At 41.0% G+C, this 14,091-nt stretch overlaps 1 protein-coding gene across 4 annotated transcripts in view; it reads left to right on the forward strand.

Annotated features, from left to right (window-relative positions):
* Positions 1–14,091, forward strand: part of DOK5 (docking protein 5) — a 45,461-nt gene that overhangs the window by 20,633 nt on the left and 10,737 nt on the right. For 2 of the 4 annotated variants that reach the window (XM_064167591.1, XM_064167594.1), the window contains exons 2-6: positions 148–255; positions 10,835–10,949; positions 11,029–11,169; positions 11,871–12,060; positions 13,436–13,571. In XM_064167591.1, coding sequence (XP_064023661.1) covers positions 148–255; positions 10,835–10,949; positions 11,029–11,169; positions 11,871–12,060; positions 13,436–13,571 — 690 coding nt within the window. The remainder of the gene's footprint in view (positions 1–147; positions 256–10,834; positions 10,950–11,028; positions 11,170–11,870; positions 12,061–13,435; positions 13,572–14,091) is intronic. The other 2 variants (XM_064167592.1, XM_064167595.1) reach the window with 1 other exon arrangement.

A 14,091-nucleotide genomic window follows, 5' to 3' on the forward strand; every position in this document is an offset into this window, starting at 1 on the left:
TACCTGAGTTTTGTTTTTCATCTAAGCTACCAAGAACCATTAATTGTAGCTCCAGAGCAAAAGCTGATTTAAGAATTTAACTTCTATGCAAATACTAGTGATGTTCAAGCAATTGGAGATGCCAAGTTTATTCTCTTGTGTTTCTAGATTTACCAGAGATGCTGGTTAGTATTCAAAAAGGCTTCAAGCAAAGGGCCAAAGAGGCTGGAGAAATTCTCAGATGAACGAGCTGCTTACTTTAGATGCTATCACAAGGTAAGGCTTGGTAATACATTTGTTTCTTAAATTTGTTTCTACATATGTTCAAGAATACAACCTGAAGTTGTTGTATATTAGTGGGCCTGAAAATGAAAACTTTTTAAACTATCAAAGTCCTAAAGCCACTTTTGTCTTCCTTCATTTGGTAAAGCGGAGGCAAAGTAAGCGTTCTGGTTTTCCGCTTTGTAGCAAACATCTTGCTAAGCTAATGGGAAATGACTTTATTTTCAGAGGTGGTGCCCTTTCCTCAGCCCTTTAAAACCAGAGCTGAAATACTTTTCAATAACTGTTGCTTTTCATAGTTCCAGCAGCAAAAACCCAAGGTAATGTGTGAATTAAAAAATGGGTACTTGAAGGTTTCCATTTCACTAGGAATTTGCATCTGTGGGAAACAGACAGCTACAGATACGAAGGACAGCATGTGTGTGTTTTGTGCAGTGGTGATGTGAGAACTGCTAAGTTCACTGGCATTTAAGGAATGAAGTGAGGTTTTCCCCCCCCTAATCACTTCTCAGGAGCTATGTGCACATTTTGTATTCAGCAGAGAATTTACATATGTAATTCTCCTGGGCATGGAGATGGAAATAAGAAACCCTTTAATTTATAATCATTGTTGGCAAAAGCTTAATACATTAGAAGATTAGGAATTATGTGCATAAATTCCTGGGAGTCAGTGAGCACAGCTCAGCTTGAGGCTGATCTGCACTTACTCACTTTGACATACATTTAGGACAAAATCTCGAGGGAATGCTGAATCTGAATTCACACTTGTCTGTCTATATGCCACATAGCTGGTAATTCATTGGCCATGAAATGTGTGGCTAGGTGTAGTAAGTCATGCCCAGAAATAGTTTGTTCCAATTTGTATTTAGCAACTTTGAAAAGTAATGAGAAGTGCATTTTTTGTTTTCTTTTTGGTTTGATGTGTGTGAGCATTGCACTGTGTATGTTTGCAGCTTGGTGTGAAATGTGTTTTCTATTAGTATGGCTCTGGCAATTATTGATGCAAGTTTATAGTCAGATTCAATTGCATTAATGCAATATATCAGCAGCACACGCTGACTTAAGTTCCGATTAGGTAATGGATCCATGAGGAATGTAAATGAGCTGGATTCTTGTGAGTTGTTTGTCTCTTCTGTCAAGAAAATCTCTAGGTTAGCATTTACTTGTCATGTGTGTAACCTAACAGCAGTTTGCTACGTCTGGATCTGCAGACTGAAGCACCATAGAAAGTCCCACTAGTTCTGAGGGATTTTCAGCTTTAGTCTATAGTTAAGTTACTTCTATAAATTTAGTGTCTCGTTCCTCTGGTAGATTATTTGCTAGGAATAAACAATGGTTGAGCTCCACTGTCACTTTTGAGGGGTAAATCAAAGTTGAATTCCCTCCTGAAAGCAGTTTCCATCTGGAGTGAACTGGTAGATTAGATCCTGAGTCTCCTTTTTAGGAAGATGCTGTCTTGAGGTTTGAGTCATGCTTGAGTACACCTGGGATGATCAGTCTGAACTTCTATGGGGTAGTTCTTTTTGGTGGCTTGGACCTGCTGAGTTAGACTGCCAGCTCCAGTGCTCTGAGCTCTTCCCCTAAGCGTATGTCAGCCTCAGGTCCCAGGTATGTGGACTCAGATTATGGGCTGCAGTGCTAATGTTCCTACCAGCAATCTCGCAGTTATTCTGTATAAAGAGATTTCTCATCCCATCATTGCCCCAGCCAGATGTCATGGATGGGCTTTGCATGGCAGATTGCAGACAGGCTTGGACGACTTGGTAGAATTTTTGCTGCCATTAGTGGGAGCCACTGTAGGAGCACTGCCATCAGCATTTGTTCTCCATGTTTCCTGCATGTTTGTCCTTTGCTGCTCTAAGTGTACTGGGGCTAACCAAGCAGAGCAGTTAAATTGCAATTGCCTGGGACAGTGGGTTGTCACTTAGGCATTGTCACACTCTGTCATCTCCCCATTTTTTTTTTTCACTGTGATGATAAATGAGACAATTTTCTAGTTCTAGAGTCATCAGCAATACAAGTTGATGGGTCCTGTTTATTTTTAACAAACCTCACTGAAAAGCCAGTGCATATTAAATACCACTTTCTGGCTAAAATGTGTTAACTTCCAAAGAGAACAGGTGGATGAATATGAGTTTGTTTAAAAAGGTTTTGTAAATGTGTGAAATTGTAAGGGAGAATGATGCAGTTTCTAACAGTACTAAATATGAGGTGTTGAAAAAGGAGACTGTCACTGCTGCTCTATATCCCTCTATAGCTGAACTGATTCTTACAAACCACAGTTAATTATTAATACAGCTCCCCCACAAACAATGCAATATGGCAGTCATCAACTAACAGTTCTTGTCACTTGGATTTGGTATATGATATTAATGGGATCATGGTACTCAAGACAACATCCAGAGGTCTAAGATAGTCGTTGTCTTGAAACACATGCAGCCAGTGAGAGCAGCTGTTGTAGCTAAGGGTGGGAAGAGGCTTTTCTAAGATGATTCTAATTCTGTCACTCCTGGACAGAAGGCTGCTGCTTGCTGTCTGACAATAAAGTTAATCCTACAAACGAGAAACCCAGCCAGTCTTGTTAATGTGTCAAGTGTCACTGTGTCATAAGCTTGTGCTAATGAATCTAAGGCAAATGCATTTCAGTCTGATAGATGATACTGTAGGAGGAAAACCTCACTTACAGATTACCAGTGTTTCAGAAATGTGGTCATTAACTTCTTACCTGGCTTCTGAAGTGATTCTCAAATGCTATTGAAAGCAGCGTCTAATTGAGAAAACTGAGGAGCCCCTCTCACCCCATCAATCTCAGGAAAGGTTTCATCCATCATAAATCTGTAAAGAGTAGAAAAAAGAAAAATGATGAATGGAACTAATTTTTCAGTAGCACCTTCCTCCTTCACTGAAGTATTAAATGGCTTCAGTATTTTGCCTTTTTTTTTCAGTGATGATTTAAAGTGCAAATGTTACTTCAATTTATTAGTGGAAGGAGTCTGTCCCAGAGCACCGTGGTGATACCGGTCACTAGAGCTGACTTTCAGCAGTCTGAGGTCTTACAACATCTCCTTGCCACCTTTTATCCATTCAAGTTCTGTCCTTGATCCATCTGAGGTCTGATAGTTACCAAATAGGATCCACCCACCTGGGGCCACAAACAGTGCTTGGGCGGTGTCTTGGTGGTGCTTCTCTCATCACTGGGGGGTCCAGTTTGCTCACGCTTGGATGTGTGGTGTATGTCTCCTCTGCAGCCCTGTACCAGAGGCTGAGCTTTTATATCCTTGCCACTCAAAGTTTGAAACAACAAAATAAGTTTGTTTGTTTTATTCTTTTTTCTTATAAAGCTAACCTTTAAATGCTTTCTAATCTTTCTGGGTTTTTTTAAACGTGGAAAGGTTAAAGTGTCCTGAAACACAGGTCATCTGAGAGCAATCATTTGTACCTTATGAAGTGAACTGGAAATTTGCATACACAAAGGAAATTGCCCACTTAATTCATCTGGTCCCACAAGGGAGAGAAAATAATTAGGATCCAGGCTACAAAATCTAAGCAGAGAGTTGCCTTTCAGGTAGCTGTCTGTATTTCACTTGCTAAATGTAAATAATCAACCACAAATTACCTTATGCTTTAACAAAATAATATTGGAGGAAGGAAAAATGTAACTCTTATTTCTCCGAGTGACTTTTGATCTTGCAGTGTGCCAGAAGAATCCTTGCTATTCTGATACAGCATAGTGCTGACAGGAATATACCAGTTCCTCGAGGGAATCCAAGTTTTAATCCAATTGTATTAATCTTGCCTTGAAACAGCAGAAGCAATTTAAACAGTCCTTCTGTCTAGTTATGGAATAATCCATTTGGAAAATTGAATTGTGTAATTTGTAATTGTTTTGCCAGGCTTGCTAAAGCAGAGCTGTATCAGTAGCAAAGGAAATGTTTAAAGTATGACCACTCTATTAATAACTGTCTGTTAAACATTTACTTTAATGAATATTATCACTTGCTGTGAATGAAATGACTTGTTGGAGGCTTTGAAAGAACTCAAGTTAACTTGTCAGGATATTGTGGTATTTTCACTCTAATGCCACACAGCAAGGTGCATTGCAAGTCTGTGGGGCAGACATGTGCCTTTCCATATGGAAGGATTTATCTTGTGCATGTGTTTCCTGATCCTGGGAGTGAAAAAGCAGCCTCTGAAACTGATGATGACAATGGAATCTCTAAATTGAGTAGCTCCTGACTGATTTCTTCGACTAAGCCAATGTTGGACTACAGCAGGATTGCGGTCTGTGTATGTGATTCTGTATGTAAGCAAGTAGAAAACCAGAAACTGATGATTATTCTCACTGAAGAGAGAGATATAGACATGGCTGTAGACTTCATTTTTATGCTTATAATTTAAAGAAGTTTTTGAAACTATCTACAATGCTTCTGTGTTCTTAGTAAGGCAGATATGTACAAGCAAATCTTACAAGCAGGACTAGAGTGCAGCATCAGGAGCATTTTCCATTCCCCTGGTGTGGGAAGTGTTCTACCTGTACTCATCATAGAATCAACAAGGTTACAAGAGACCTCCAAGATCATCCAGTCCAACCTAGCACCCAGCCCTGTCCAATCAACCAGACCATGGCACTAAGTGCCTCATCCAGGCTTTGCTTGAACACCTCCAGGGACGGTGACTCCACCACCTCCCTGGGCAGCCCATTCCAATGCAAATCACTCTTTCTGGCAACAACTTCCTCCTAACATCCAGCCTATACCTCCCCTGACACAATTTGAGACTGTGTCCCCTTGTTCTGTTGCTGCTTGCCTGGCAGAAGAGACCAACCCCACCTGTCTACAACCTCCCTTCAGATAGTTGTAGACAGCAAAGAGGTCACCCCTGAGCCTTCTCTTCTCCATTCTAAACACCCCCAGTTCCTTCAGCCTCTGCTCACAGGGCTTCTATTGTGATGTGTTCTGAAAGGTGACCCATATTTGTGAACTATGGACCAATTCAAACAGTAGCTTACATGCTGGAGATAACTTTTACTGAAGTATGTGTTGCATATTTCTGAGGGGAGTGGGAGAGATGGAAGATTTCCCCCCCGCCCCCGAGTGTATCTGGTCAGGGTGAAATTGCTTGTACTGTCAACTGGCAAAATGAATGATTAATCCCTGTTGCTGGCTCATAACTCTCTTTTGCCACACAGCTCTGCAAGTATTTTAATCTGACAAATTGTATTTCAATTATATGGATTGCCATCTTAACAAAAAGGAGGCTTGAAAGTAAAGGTGAGACATATGCAGAAGGAGGTCTTTAACCTCTATCCAAATATGTTTCTCCTTGTGATTTCTGTCAGTCCTGTCTTAGCTCTGATATTTGTGGTTTCCTCACCTTTCTGTTAAAAGTTTATAAATGTACATTGCTTACTAATTACAGGTAAAGAAAGCATGCATGAATTAAACTAACCGTGGAAACACTGGTTTGCAGGAGCCTGACAGAAGGACAGTTACTTTAAAAATGCAAAACCCCAAAAAAAAAGAGAGAACTTCAGCCTCAAATATTTGCAGATGTTTGGTGTCTGCTCCTGACTCCTTTCCAAAAACGTGGCAGAGGGAGATGTTAGCAGCCTGCCACTTCTGCAGTGTGAATTCAGTTCATATGTGCCAGACCATCTGAACCATCTGTTACACAGGGGTGAACAACAGGAAGGCACCTGGGATAATGATGGCATTTTGAAGCTCCTTGCTGGGTGACTCAGCAGGTCAAATATCAAGTGGTCTTTAGACAACTTCTCCTTCGGGAGTGCAGGTGCACAGCTGAGCCTTGGCAGCAGGAATAGCAGCTTGGCTAAAGCTGGGTCATTTTGAAAGGGGCTGCTATCATACTGGAGTATCTCTGAACCTCTGAAAGGTGAGGGCAAATTCAGCAGTTCAGCCCAGAAGAGAGGACAGCTGCTCATGGATTATATTTTTGCCAGCTATAAAAATCAGATGCCATAGGGGTGTGTCCAGAGCAGAAGGCATGCAAGAGTTGGAAGACTGAGTTCAAGTGACTCTCTTGCATTCTCTCATCTGTGCCATTGACCTCAGAAAGCGTCCCAGAGTGCCAGGTTTTGTCCATGATGATCTCCCTGTGTCTGCTAGGTCTGGTGCTGAGGAAGAGCTCTGAACTACCTGGGAGGAGATTAGAGTGTATGCGTATTACAGTAGACATTTGGACCTGGGTCAGAGGCCAGAACTGAGATCTACCTATCTGATTGATTTCAGAGGGAAGTGGTTTGATCTCAGCTTGTGCAACTCAACAGAATCAAATGTCATCAGGAAATCTTCAGATGCATGTGAAGACTTTCAGACCGTGCTCTGTGAAATGTGATTATACAAGAGCTCTCAAGCAGTCAGTGCAGCACAAAATAGCCCAGGAGCTGCCAAATGTTGTAGCTGTATTTCTCCAAATATAAATACCCCTTTTCCTCAGTTCAGAGCTGAAATATGATTTATAAAGGATTTGATGATCAGTGAAATCAATGACACAATACTACTGATTTCATCATTTCTTCAAGATAGCACCTAAGGAGGGGGTAAAAACCCCTTCAATTTCATTTGACCAGGCTGTAAGCCAGGGGTCTTGGTGTATGCTTCTGGTACATGGCTTCTGTCAGCCTACCTTCACACAGGACATGGGTTGATACCTGGAAGAACCTGCACACTGCTGCAAGGTCTCTATTCTCTCCATCCTCCCTTCTCCCAGCACACAACACTGGGAGGTGGAGTGAAGTGATGAGGAAATGACTTAGGACAGAGCTTTATAAACACATTAAAAAAAGAATAATCCTCATATAATGAAGGTATTCATGTTTTTTCCAACTCTGTATCCCTTTTTCCTTCCTTCCTTGTACATCCAACCTGCAGAGACAGGGAGAAGCTCACCGCTTTGAATTGTCCTTGTACTAACAGCCAGGTCAGTGGCACACTTGTGTGCTCACTATCTTCATCCTCTGCTCTTATGTTGACTTAGAGTTTTCACGTAGAAAGATGAATTAACTGCTGGTTGATGGCCCAGAAAAGCAAAATAGATTGCTGTGAATACTGCAAAAGCAGTAAGATAAGAGATAAATAATGTCTTAGGCAGTCTGCATTTTCTTCTTAACACAGTTTGCTTAGGGGGAGCACAGCAATAAAAAGCAGATGTAGGAGAAGGCATATTCAAATGAAAAACTTTTCTGTTCAGAAGGATGAACTTTGGGATTTCAAGCATGAGCTGATTGTTGTAAAATCTCTATTGGAATATATTACTCTGCATTTGAGATTACAGAGAAGCACTTTACTGCAGTAACTAACTGGCTTTTGAGAGGAATTTATGATAAGAAGGAAAAATATTGCTGTTCTCAGCTTCAGAACAACACTGCCATTATATTCATGCTTTTTTCCTGTTTAGCTGCCTTGAAAGCAGAATGCAGGAGTTGCAAGTTATGCTGTTGTGAGGTCAAGTCACCCAGCCACCATACTTCTGGACACCTTGAGTTTTGCATAACTACATAATGGCCCAGCTGAAGTGACTATTGCAAAAGGTGTCTGTCCTCATGTAGCAGGATTGCTCTGCTGGGCTTTAGGATGGAGTGGGAGCTGTTATGTAACTTGGTGAAACAATTCTCAGCTGGGAAACCTAAAGAAAGAAAAATCTTGTTTGTTCTTGGTTTCTGTCCTGCTCCCTGCTGGGTAGATTTTGTAGGAATGACCAACTGCTGCTGATGGGGAGCTCTAGAATGGAAGTAGACCACAGGTATCTAATATACTGGGAGGAGAGAACCCTGCTTCTTGTGGCTGGGTTTGGAGAGATACAGTCCTAGAGCTGCAGTGTGGGTATAACATAGATGCAGCAGTGTGCAAGCCTTGGGTTGGACAGGGGTGAGCTGGAGGTTAGAGTGAGTAGACCGGAAAGTACAGGCTGTCTCTGGTAGTACAGAAATTGGGAGGAAATGGGTGATGGATGCTCTTTGTCAGATGCAGGGACTGCAGGGCCATGTCTAGGTCAATTGGACAGTAGCAGCCTGCAACCCTAATGAGAATAAAACATGATAACTTTGGAGGTGAAGTGCAATCTTGGTCATGCTGGGAATGGTAAAGGCAGGGTGTACAAGGCAAAGGTAAGGTGTGATTTGGAGATAAAGAGAAACAAGTGGTTACAACCTCTCTCCTTTAGTGCAGCGGGAGAAAGAAGTGTTTTAATCTTGTCCTCACCTTCCTAGCAGTGTTAGGAACATCTTCTTCCATCTGGCCTGGAGGTGCATCACTCAGTCTGAGCACAGGGTTATTTGTGATATTGTTTGGGTGGCTTGGTTGGTTTTCTTTCCCAGTTCTGTGCAGTAGCTGGCAGCATCCCGCATAGTGAACTGTCCCTTTCCCCTTTTGCTGTGATGTAGGATGTGCTGCCTGTCATCAGGGGCTGATGGGGAGCATGGGCAGCAGCTGATCAGCTTGTACTTCTGAGCTTCCTGACTGCTGAAAGTGCTTTTGGTTCCCGAGCTGGCATCGAGAGTCAGTGTACCATTTCCTGAGTACCTTTCATGATCACACCAAGCTCTGCCACAGCATCCTCAGGATTCGCCATGCTAGAGACAATTACTGGGATATCCAGCAGCAGGAGTGTGGCATGCCTGATCTCAAGAAATGAGCTTTCTATTAGGACACGTTCTAGACACCTAAATGATTCATTACCAGAATGTATGACTACATTCTACCTCTGCTAACTTTTGTACTTGTAGATCCAAAACTTGATCAGCACGTTCAGTTGCAGAGGGTGCAAATGTGCTCAGCAGAGATGTTGAGGTAGCTGCTGTTCTGAATGGGAAAATCTTACCTCTTTTTAAATGTTGTTTTTTTCTCCTTGCATTTGAATCTTTCCTTGGCATATGAGAAAAACATGTGAGAGTTGAACTTGGCAGCTGGCAGTTTGTGCTTGACCTGTCATGTGCTGAGCAGGATGGGAATAGGTTGTGACAGATTTGTCATACCTAACAATGAGTTTGTCGGTGTCTTGTTAGCACTGGGGGATGTGCTTCCATCACAGGAGTTCCTGGAAGAGTGAAAAATTCTCATGCAAAATTAAGTGGAATTAGGAAGTCTCAGTTTTGACACACTTCAAATTCTCAAACCTGGAGGCTATGAAAACCTGAGTGCTAAATTTTGGCAGCTGTGCAGAGGGTTTGGTAAGTTCCCCATGGACTGTTCTTTCCATTATTTTCTGCTGCTGCTGCCCACAGAACGAATTTCTGGACACTGAATCTGTTCTTTATTTTTATTCTGGGGAGACATTGCTCACCAACTGCTCTTTGTTCCTTCTGTTCACAGAAAGATTACATTTTCAGGGGTCTTGCTTGGAAATGTGATTTTTTTGGGATGTTTGTTCTCCTGTGTTCAAGAGGGAATGGGCAATAAACTGACTTTGAGGGGATGACTTTAGGATTAAGGGCCAGAGAGATAGAATGGTTGTGCTAGTGAACATAAGATGCTCTAGAGGAAGAGTTTCTGTTGCTGAACCCTACAACACTAATAAATCTATTTACTTTCTGAGCCTTATACATAAAATAATTGCTGTGTTTCTCTGTTTGGAGTTGACACAGTTTTGATATGAAACTATTCAACAAAAGTGATGAGACCAAAGTAGAAAACCTGTTAGGTTGTACACATTTAAGATCATTTCTAGTATTCCACCTTTTTTTCTCTCTTCAATCCCTACTGAGTGAAAGAATCAGTGATTTTTTTCTGATAATGACTATTTGAACAGAATTTCCTGTTTCCCTGTCCAGGGCTTAGCCTTTCTATTAAGAGGAATTTAAATAATGAAACAAGTTCTGTACTTATGATTGTAAAGATGAAAAGTGAATGTTATAAATATGAAGAAACTGTAGCATGTATTTACTGAAGCTATACACAAGGTAGCAGATATGTTTATTATTTTGGTTTGAAAGATGTGTTTTTCCAATTGGACTTTGGCAGCCAAGCAACATAATTTTGTGTTTACAAGTCTGAATTTTTACAGCTAAAAAGGTTTTTAGTATATGTAAAACTGTGATTTAAATTTTAAAGTGGATCATTCTAACATATGCTCAAGTCTTCATCAGAGAGCAGCTTTTCACCATTCTTGCAATGTTGTTATCCATGTCCACTGGAGCTGGACATTACCCCAAATGAGTGAATCCTTTGGATTTTGTATCTTCACCTCTCTCTGCTTCTGTTAAATCAGGTTGTTGTTTCTCATGCCCTTTGTGTAGATATTTCACAAGGTAGAGTGAGCTTTAATTCTATCTGCCTCTTGGCTAAAATCCTGTTCAGGTAGTGTTGTGCTGAAGCTCATGTATAGAAGAGAGAACTGGAGGATGTGGCTGCTTCATCCAGGGTCTTCAAGTTGGCTGTCAAAGGTGATTCATGTCAAGGCTGCATTTCTTTAAGAGCAATCATAGACAAGTTCATGCTCTCTCTCTTTCTTGTTCTTTGTCCTTTGTAACATGGTATAATTCCTTTCTCCTCTAGTCAGCAGTGGATATGTAGCTTTTGAAGCTCCTAAATAAAGCTGCAAATGTGTGCTTTTTCAGGTCACAGAGCTCAATAATGTGAAGAATGTATTACGAATGCCTAAGAGCACAAAGAAGCATGCTGTTGGGATTTATTTTAGTGATGACACCTCAAAAACCTTTGCTTGTGAGTCAGGTGGGTAAAACAGCCGTGGATGTTAGAAAACATAAAAGCATTAATTGTGAAATCATCAATGTATTATACCTACACACAGATTTTCTGGGCATTTATACAGAACTTGAGGCAGATGAGTGGTGCAAGGTGCTGCAGATGGAGTGTCTTGGAACCCGAATTAATGACATTAGCCTTGGAGAGCCTGACTTGTTGGCATCTGGAGTAGAGAGGGAGCAGAGTGGTAGGTACATAAATATTGACCTTATAAATTGCTAATTGCATTATGTTAAAGTCTTTAGAATCGTTGATGTTAATATCAGAAAGAAATTGGGGCAGAATTGCTTTTGCAAGCCCTCCTTGCTGTTCTGTGGGTTTGTTTTTAGTTTGGGTTTTTTTGCCTTTGGAGATAAGAAGTAACTGGGATTATTTTGTCATAGCACTTTTCTTTTTCAGACAAATTAGTTGCTCAGAGATGGGGACTATCTTTTGTTGTGTTTACTTGTATGGTGTCTGTACAACTATTTCAATCTGTTCAATTTGGCAGCATTGTAAAGCAAACAATAAATAATGGTAATTGCATGCAAAACCTGAGCCCATGGCTACTTCACTTTCTTATGCAAATTAGCTAATTACATGCACAAATGCAACTGCAATGTATTTATTCATGCACACAATTTAATTAATTGTTTGCAAATATCAGGATTTTGGTGGTGCAGTTCTCTTTGGTGTCTGAATGCATGCACAAAAACGTTTAACACCCTTTAAGAGCAGCATTCTGACTGCCCCAAAGATGGAGTTTATTGAGTTACTTGAAGGAACTGAGTCTTTGAATTAATTGTTGTAAATGGAAATAAGATCTTGTATGGAAAATAGGAAATTCCTTTAATGACTTGCACATTTACTGGGCAGGGATTTTAGACTAACCTTTTGTTTTTCTCCCAGAGAGATTCAATGTGTATTTGATGCCATCCCCTAATTTAGATGTGCATGGGGAATGTACCTTGCAGATAACATTTGAGAATATCTGTCTTTGGGACATCCAGAATCCCAGAGTCAAACTCGTCTCTTGGCCATTAAGTGCCCTCCGACGCTATGGGCGGGATCCCTCTTGGTTCACCTTTGAAGCAGGGAGGTAGGTATTTGGTGACTGCACTGTGTTGCTTTCCTTGGTGCTACTGGGTGGTGCTCTGGGACAATTCTTAAGGTTGCTGAAGGACATAAGAGCTTCTCTTCAGACAGAGGCTCATCTGTACCCTCTCCTTAAAAGAAACTGAAACACATGCATAAATAACCAAGAAACAATCCTTCTCCCTCCCCAAAAAATAATAATTCCCCCCCAAACCAACCAAACCCAAAGTAAAACCAAATACAGACTCCAGATGGCAATTGCCAAATGAAAGTGTTTGAACTGGGACAGCTGAGGTATCTCAGTGGATTGCAGCATAGGGGCTGACAGCACTGCATGTTACTATATAGAGTTGTTCTTAAATAAAGCTGTGTGAGAGCCAGAGCATTGGATGGAGAGATCTAGGAAGAAAGGGGGAACAGAATTCCAGAATCTCTGTGGTGTGGACCTTTAGGCACAGAGTTACAGATTCTGTGCCAGAAGTGGAGCTTGAGGTTGAGAGCAATGAGTGCCAAGTTGTTTCCTGGAAGCAAACTGAAGAAATACAGAAGAGACTCCTGTTTTCCATTGATTATATTCCTGTTTTTATCTTTCTGATAAATAGATTTGTAAGAAATTTGAATGCAATCCCTTTTTTAGAGAGACTGTTCTGCATTGCTTCCTGCAGCTCAGTCTTAATGAACTGAAGTCTTTGTCTGAAGTTGGAGCACTTGTTTATTGAACTAAACCATCAAGTCCTTTCAAAGGGACATTATTTTAGATGAGCACATTAAAGAATTACGATAGTAAAAGAGAAACAGGTCATACAATTAACTTATCTGGAAATGGAAGAGGCATTTAAATGTCCATCCTCCACATTACTGCAGGAATTACTCCTCTTGGGGGAGGGGAAGAACACATTTTTATTGAGCTGATCATGCATTAGCCATGATAGGTCAATGCAATTGGAATGCTGAGCATACGTGTTTGTTGTTTCAAGTGGAAGACAAAACTGCAAACCTCATTACAGGCAGTGTTAAAAGTCTGAAAGGGGAAGACAAATTAATCCTATCTGGCACAGATTCTAGATAGGGTCTAAATATTAAAATCTGAGTTGTGTGCATGGAGTCTCTGGAGCTTAAGCACTTAGAATAGATCAGCAGTGTTTAGCTGAGTCGCTATTTGAAAGCAAAACAAATATAGGGTAAAATCCAGCCTCGGTACAATCTTGCTAGACTCATGCACAAAGGCTTTTAGATAACTTTGTTCCATGATTTAACTTGCCTTTTCTTCCTATTTGTACGACAGTGTTTCTAGAGCAGCATGGTGAAATTTTGCGTCTTCTGGGTGATTTGTGATCTTAGATCTCACACTTGGATCTCATCTGTTGTTGCCCTGGCAGGATGTGTGACACAGGAGAAGGACTATTCATCTTTCAGACCAGAGAAGGGGAAGCAATCTATCAGAAGGTTCATTCAGCTGCTTTGGCCATAGCAGAACAACACGAGCGTCTGCTGCAGAGTGTGAAAAACTCAATGGTAGGCAAGCTGGTGATGCTGGCTCTTTCACGTGGGCTGCTACTAAGTGGTTTTAAGTTTGGATTCGCAGGTAGTAAGCAGTCAAATTATCGCTCTTAGTAAATTCTGCTTCATTATAACATTTAGAGTAATATATATAAACTGAGCTTGCTTTTCAAGTATCAAACCAGGGAAGCTTGCAGTTCTTGATCTTGGTGTTTGCAAAGCTATCAGTAAGTGGGAATTAATACAGAGACGATGAGCTCCTGTAAGCGCACGTTCTCACTGAGTTCCTCTGATTAATCAGCATCGTGAGCTTGTTTGGAAGCATTTCTCATCAACCTATTTGTAGAATGTTGTGGCTCATGCTCAATTTTTCCATTTGCTAATTGATGTGTACACTCTAAGGATGATTTGGAAAGAGTCATATGGTTGAGATTAAACTACGGGGGAGGACTAGATGTTTGTCTGATCTCTCAGAGGATGTCTGTTTTCCACAAGTGCTCTGTGTATCTAAAACTTGGTTTGTGACACACAACTG

Source organism: Pogoniulus pusillus, chromosome 29 (genome assembly GCF_015220805.1).
Source record: "Pogoniulus pusillus isolate bPogPus1 chromosome 29, bPogPus1.pri, whole genome shotgun sequence".
Taxonomy (NCBI): Eukaryota; Metazoa; Chordata; class Aves; order Piciformes; family Lybiidae; genus Pogoniulus; species Pogoniulus pusillus.